Source organism: Gavialis gangeticus, unplaced genomic scaffold (assembly GCF_001723915.1).
Source record: "Gavialis gangeticus isolate Ggan-Ray unplaced genomic scaffold, GavGan_comp1, whole genome shotgun sequence".
NCBI lineage: Eukaryota > Metazoa > Chordata > Crocodylia > Gavialidae > Gavialis > Gavialis gangeticus.
The window spans coordinates 63,679,062-63,685,820 of record NW_017729022.1 but is presented as its reverse complement, the minus strand read 5'-3'; the positions used below and the strand labels follow the sequence as shown (position 1 = coordinate 63,685,820).

The 6,759-nt window shown below is 52.2% G+C and overlaps 1 protein-coding gene across 1 annotated transcript in view; it reads left to right on the top strand.

Annotated features, from left to right (window-relative positions):
- The window catches only part of GGA1 (golgi associated, gamma adaptin ear containing, ARF binding protein 1), a 19,109-nt gene that overhangs the window by 5,789 nt on the left and 6,561 nt on the right, over nt 1–6,759 (top strand). Inside the window, exons 3-9 of the mRNA XM_019515249.1 lie at nt 539–614; nt 1,397–1,495; nt 3,430–3,553; nt 4,109–4,209; nt 5,294–5,374; nt 5,939–6,076; nt 6,237–6,318. Of these exons, the coding sequence (XP_019370794.1) occupies nt 539–614; nt 1,397–1,495; nt 3,430–3,553; nt 4,109–4,209; nt 5,294–5,374; nt 5,939–6,076; nt 6,237–6,318 (701 nt within the window). The remainder of the gene's footprint in view (nt 1–538; nt 615–1,396; nt 1,496–3,429; nt 3,554–4,108; nt 4,210–5,293; nt 5,375–5,938; nt 6,077–6,236; nt 6,319–6,759) is intronic.

Below are 6,759 nucleotides of genomic sequence, written 5' to 3'. Positions count from 1 at the left end.
TTTTATTAGAGCAGTTTTTAAGGATCTTGAAGATAAGACCCAACTATGGGTGTGGGAGGGGAGGTGCTGGGGCAAGGACCAGACAGCAGAGAGAAGCAGCAGCTGGTAGGAAGTGCTGGCCCATCCCTGAGCAAGTAGCAGCATTTATTTCAGCGCACTTTTCCCTACCCTTCTGCTGCTGGAGGCCACTGCCCTCTGCTTCAGTCTGGCACAGAGATCACCCTTCTTTCTGCTTCTTGCGGCTCTGTAGCATCTTGCTCATGCACGTGTGCGGTCATGTAGGCTTCACCTCAGAGGCAGATGCGTTCACACTACAGCAAAGGACTCCTGGAAAGTTTGGAAGAAGCATCAATTTTCCTTTGGGGCTGGCACGGCTCCAGTGATGTGTTAATGAAGTTGCCGTGAGCTATAGAAACTGGGGGGTGGGGGCGGGGCAGGGCAAAAGGCATACAGATTCATGGGCAAAAAGTGTTCCCTTTCTGGAAAGCCCAGACCCTGAGCCCTTCTCCCATAACCACTTTGCTTTGCTCCCTCCCAGCCCCCCACTTGCTACCCGGCTTCTAGCTCACAAGATCCAATCCCCGCAGGAGTGGGAAGCCATCCAGGCCCTAACGGTAAGAGGGAAGATGTCCAGACTGGAAGGGCTGGGCGGTGGGGGAGTGCCCCAGGGCTGTCTGGGGAGAAAGGGCTCAGGACTCCAGTGCATTCCTCTGTGGATTGGACAAAGTCCAAACTCACTCTGGGCTCCCTCACCCGACTCAGGCTGGTCCAAAGTCTTTTGAAGTCTGTGGGAGTCTTTCTGTTGACATCTCTGGGCATTGGGTCAGTGCCCTACTAGGTGAAGGCTCATGTGTCTCTGATTCCCCTGCGACACGGATGCATACCCCCCAGGATGTGTTGGGGATTCCTGAGTGCTGGAAGCTGTAGGGGCAGAGGGATGGCCAGTGGATTAGTCTGGACAGGCCCTGCATACAGTTCCTCTTAATATTCACTCTTCGTTACTGTGAGAGGACACTGGGTCATGTGGACCTGTGGTCTGATGACATTGTGACATCTCTTATGTTTGTATTCACTGTCTGCCCTTGTAGGGCTGGGTGGTGACAGTCCCACCAGCTATTTCTCCCGTATCACAGTCTGTCGCATTTCAGGCATGTACCAAAGTCGTGTTGCTTCCTCTGCTCCCTGCCCTCTGATGGCAAGCTTGGGGAGGGGATTCCCTCCTGTTTTATCAGAAGTGGGGGTGGCCACAGCAGGCAAACTAGGGGTTCATGGACCGGGTTCAGAGCCTTGTTTTCCTCTACCTCACGCAGGCATTTCCTGCTAGGGTTGGGGGGTGGATCTGGTTCCTCAGTGTGCTGACCCCTTCCCTGGGCTCAGCCTCTGCCTTCCCTCTCAGGTGCTGGAGACCTGCATGAAGAACTGTGGCAAGCGCTTCCATGATGAGGTGGGCAAGTTCCGCTTCCTCAATGAGCTCATCAAGGTGGTGTCCCCCAAGGTGGGTCCAGCACTGATGGGCCTGAGGGGAGGAAGTGAGCTAACCCTCAGACAAGGAGGCTGAGCTTCCTGGGCTAAAGCAAAGGTAGCACTAGAAGGGGTGTGGCCTTGTGGGTGGGAAATCCTCCATGAGCTGCTACAGTATGGGGTGAGGACTTGCCTTCCATTCCTCCTTGAGGGCTGTTTCCAGCTTGTGAGAGTGGCCCAGAGGCAGGTTGGCTGAGGAGGAGTCAAAGTATCTGGGAGCAGGTGGCCTGAGTTGGTTCCTAGTGTTGCTGCCTGCTCACTGACTGCCACTGCTCTCCTCTGGTTTGGGGGCTGGGTAACATCCCTGTATCCATGGTGAGGTGGAGAGCATCTCCAGTATTTCATGTCAGGGTGACATCTGCCTCCACTGCCCTGAACTAAAATGAGAAGGAGCACAGCCAAGCGCCAGGAAGCAGGAGTGTACCTGGGGGTGGTGCCCTGCTTACCCCCTCAGCTAAAGACTGAGGGAGAGCCAGCATGGTCCCCTCCCACAGGTCTTTATCACAGCAAAGACATCCCAGCCATAGGAAGTCCCATAGTGTGTCTGTGGGGGAGGGAGGTGAGCAAAGCAAGTGGACAGTGCTCCCTGGGCCCTTGCAAGGCTGTGCCATAGTGTCTCTGGGAGGCGGGGAGGGAGCGAATGGGCCCCAGCTGCAGCCCCTGAGAAGCCAAGGTCACTGGGCTGCTGAACTGGAGTATAGGCAGTCTTCGCACGTACTGCCAGTTATGTTCCTGGAAAAGGCCCTGTAAGTCTAAATGAATTAAATCGAATCTGATTTTTCCATAAAAACAATATTATAATAAGGGGTTATATTCCTGACCAAGGGCCTAATGCCCAACTTTTTATAGGAATGACTGTAAACACCATATTTAAATCAACTATTTAATCAACTATAAATGATATACGCTCTACAGTGTATAGCTTTCTAAAGTGTACTGTATATAAATTGATTAAATAGGGCAATACAGTAACTAATCACATAAAATTTTATTTAATTAGAAGGTGAAGGAACACCTTCACCAGGGTCATGGAATTCAGAAGGGCTTCTTTGGGGAGACTTAGGGCCACTTAATGGCCTTGTGAGAAACTGATCCAGGGATGTTTGTTTTGCTGCCCTCATTTTCTCATTGTAAATTTCCCTGTAGTGCCCTAAGTGCAAGGATCCAGCACTGTAAGTAATAACATGGGTATAAATGGCAGAGTGCCACAAGTGCAAATCGGCATAAGTTGAAACGCCACAAGTTGAGGACTGCCTGTACAGCAAGTCTGCCCCTTATCTGCAGTAGCTGTAGCAGCTGCTGCCCAAGTGCAGGGAGCAGGGGCAGGGAAGATTCTGTTCCCCCTCCTGTGCACTGCTCCTGCCCTCCAGTGATCAAACTCCCCCCACCTCTGCCCCTGGTGCTGAAAGATCTCCCGCCCCCACCGCTGTCAGAAAGTGCTCCCCCTTGGGTTGTACAGTAAGAGTGACCCTCCTGGCCACTGCTCCTTGAATTGTTGCCCTCCTGCACCTGAAGGAAGTAGATTCCCAAGGGGTGCTCTGATTCCTGCTGTGTTTGGCTGGGCCAGTTGGTGACCAGGCCCATGCCCCTACCAATATGCACCCTTCCTTTTTAAGGATGCAGAGTCTGGACTGGCCTTCCCTGTGTCACTGACATGCCCCTCACTGCCTGGTGCTGCCTGGCTACCATCTGAGCGTAAGATCTCTGCTCTGGTACACCACCCACCCTCTGGTGTGCTGGAAGTCAAATGTAGTTGGGCCATGTTGCAAGGAGCCATGTGGGTTCTTGTTCTTCCTTTACACTTCTCCCATGCTGTTGGAAGCCAGTTCATTTATCTATGCAAGGTGATGAACCTGCCTCCTTCCAAATCAGCTCACTACCTCTTCCTCTTTTCCCCCCTCTCCTCAGTACCTTGGCAGCCGAACTTCAGAAAAGGTAAAGTCAAAGATCCTGGAGCTGATGTATAGCTGGACGCTGGGGTTGCCTCTCGAGGTGAAGATTACAGAGGCCTACCAGATGCTGAAAAAACAAGGTGAGAGCCTCAAACTTTCAGAGGCAGGAGCCTTTCTTCTTCCCTCCAGCCATCTGTGGTGAAGGAAACGGAGACCAGATGGATTCTAGGTTTGTCTGCTTCTGGCCTCTCAGGGAGGCTGCCCAACTCAGAATCTGGAGAAATTGAATGGGGTTACCTTGGAAATCCAAGCAAGATGGAGGGTGTCCTTGGCATATTGAATTGGTGGAATAGTGTGGCAGGAGGTGACACCTGCTTTACCCTTGGTAGCTTGGCCTCCAAAAGGCCAGGTGGAGGACAGAGGTTGCCATTGGGCATAGAGTGACTTGCTATTAGGTGGTGGAGATGCTGCAGAGGACCTGGCTGAGAGTCACTGCGGGGAGAAGGAGGCAAGAGGAAAATCTGCCCCTTGCATGCCTTAATTGGCCCGTGGTTAGATTTGACTGGTTGTAGGGGATGGGATGCTATCACATAGAACAAAGCAGGGCTGCAGTGGGGAGCAGAAAGCAGCCATCTGTTTGCTCTGGTGAAGTGAGGCCTTGAACATAGTGACCTCTGTGCTCATCTCCCCTGCAGGCATTGTGAAATGTGACCCAAAGCTGCCAGATGATGCTCCCTTCCCACCACCTCCTCCCCGGCCCAAAAACATCATCTTTGATGATGAGGAGAAGTCCAAGGTAAGAGCTCAGTAACAGGATGAAGCCTTCCTAGCCTGTGTCTTCTCCTCTGAGACCTCTAGGCAGGGATGGCACAGCAGGGCCATCTCTTCCCTGTACTTATCCTCACTGAGAAGAAAAATGGATACATGGAGGGCCTAAGCCAAAGAAAATCAACAGGAAGATTCTATCTAGTAGGCTTCTCTTCTCTCTTACCATTTGAACCATGGAACTTCTTGCCACAGAACACTGCTTATGACCATAGCTCAGCAAAACCTTGTCACTAGCCCAGCAGCTGCTGCAACTCTGACACACAATCACTGTGTCACAGGAGCCTCTTGCCACGTGGCATAAAGTGGTTCCAGCTCAATTCACACCCTCTCTTCCTTCTCACCATGACCCTCTTATTGCCCAACTGTTTTGTATCTCTCGAGCCATTTGCCATCAGCCATCATTGTAGCTGGGTTACCACACAGAAACCTCTGCTCGCTGCCCATGTGACTTCTCTCCCTCTGCGGTAGGGGAAAGCTAAACTGTGAAGAGTGCACAGACAGAGTTACCACAGAGCAGCTGTGTGGTACAGCCGCGCATTTTAGCGTGCTGTACTTTCTTTGTATGAATAGGGTCCAGTCAAACCCACATACTAGAGGTTGCACTATTTTAACTTCAAAAACTATGAGTAGGCCAGACCTCAAAGTCCGCCCCAAGTCCAGCCTTTGCACGTCTTTGTCAGCCTAGATACTAGGGTTGTTCAGCTCTGAAATGTGCCTGGCATGAAGCTGAATTCTAATGGGAGACCACCACCACCCCTCTTGCCAGGGTGGAGATTAAAAAGAAAAAAGATTCTGAAATATCTTTCATCAGAAAGAAGCAAAAAATGGGCACAGGCTTTGCCAGGCAGTTCTGAGGTCACTTCTGTGGCTGAGTCACTTTGTGCTGAGGGAGGGAGGGATGTGATATTTATTGGAAATCCTTCCAATCTTCATTCCACATGAATGGCGCAGTTTGAGAACTATTCTTGTGGGACTGACCCATGATTCCACCTGGCTGTGTTTAGGATTAGTCCCATTTGACCAGTCCCCATGTCTCCCCATCTCTCTTGCAGATGCTGGCTCGCCTGCTGAAAAGCTCCCACCCTGAGGACCTCCGAGCTGCCAACAAGCTCATCAAGGAGATGGTCCAGGAGGTGGGCCCACTGCCTCATGTAGTATTGCTGGGAGGGGGTACTGTCTGTGGTGTGCTCAGTGGCCAGGCCTCCCTGTTGTTGTAGCAGGGTGGAGAAACCTGGAACACCATGCTGAGAGGTAGTGGGATAGGATGGAGCCAGTGACTGGTCAACCTGACACCTTGCACTGTTGTGGCAGGAAATAAAGGCCACTTCATGCTGCATCAGTGGAAGGGCTGATAGGGTGACCTGGAAATGACTTCTCACCTTGATTGTCTGGGAGCTCAATGCTGATGAGCATGCAACAGTGGCCACGGCACCAACTGCTGGAGCATTCTCAGCCTCTTGGCCAGGTGCTGGGATTCATTGTGGCCCAGCTGGTTGCTTGACAGTCTCAGGAGAGAAGAGTCCATTCAGATGAGCTGTTTTGGGGACAGTGACACTTGCCTAGTCTCTTTAAATGCCATTTGAAGTGGGTGACTTAATTGTGTTTTCCTAGCCTTGCAGCAGGGACAGGGGGAAGGAAGGTCAGGTCCCCTTCCTGGTTTACCTCACCTGTGCCCACTTCTGCTTGTTGTGCATCAGGACCAGAAGCGAATGGAGAAGATCTCTAAGAGGGTGAATGCTATTGAGGAAGTGAACAACAACGTGAAATTGCTGACTGAGATGGTGACCAGCTACACCAAGGGGGAGACAACAGAAAGCAATGAGGACCTCATGAAGGTGAGGAGGGTGGTGCTAGGAGTCCTTTCTCCCCTTTCCCTCACAACCAGGCCTTCAGTGCCCCCAGCCTGTGGCAGGGTGGTGCTTGCTTTCACGCTTCCCCATCACCTGCCAAGCACCTCTTACTGTTGTCTGCCTCAGCCCCCTTTCTTTCCCACAGGAGCTGTATCAGCGTTGCGAGCGAATGAGGCCCATGCTCTTCCGGCTTGCCAGCGACACAGAGGACAATGACGAGGCACTGGGTGAGCAAAGTTGGCTACTATGCACATGCTGTGCTCCCCACTTCCCCCCCCTCCCCACCTATTTCTTCCCTTTCCCCTTTGGCCAGCCTGGCATTCTTTTCCAGCCACTAGATGGTACCCCAGCCCCACTCAGAGTGTGGGTTGCTGTTCAGCAGGTCAACCCTTGTGGTGGCTGGGAGGTGGCAGGCATTCTGCCATGTGCCCCTTGTTTCATGATGGGGTTGGGGAAAAACACTGCAAGTGCAGCAGGGAGGGGGCAAGCAGGGACACGGTAGATGCCGAAGGCAGTATGCACATGCCTGGAACATCAGCTTGCAATGGCAGATGCCTTTGCAACAGCTGGCTGCTAGTTTTGGTGCGTCTGACATGCCTCCCTCTCTGAGCCTTGTACAGCCCTACCCCAGAGTAATCTGCCTGAATTCAGTGTAAAAATTCTCGGGG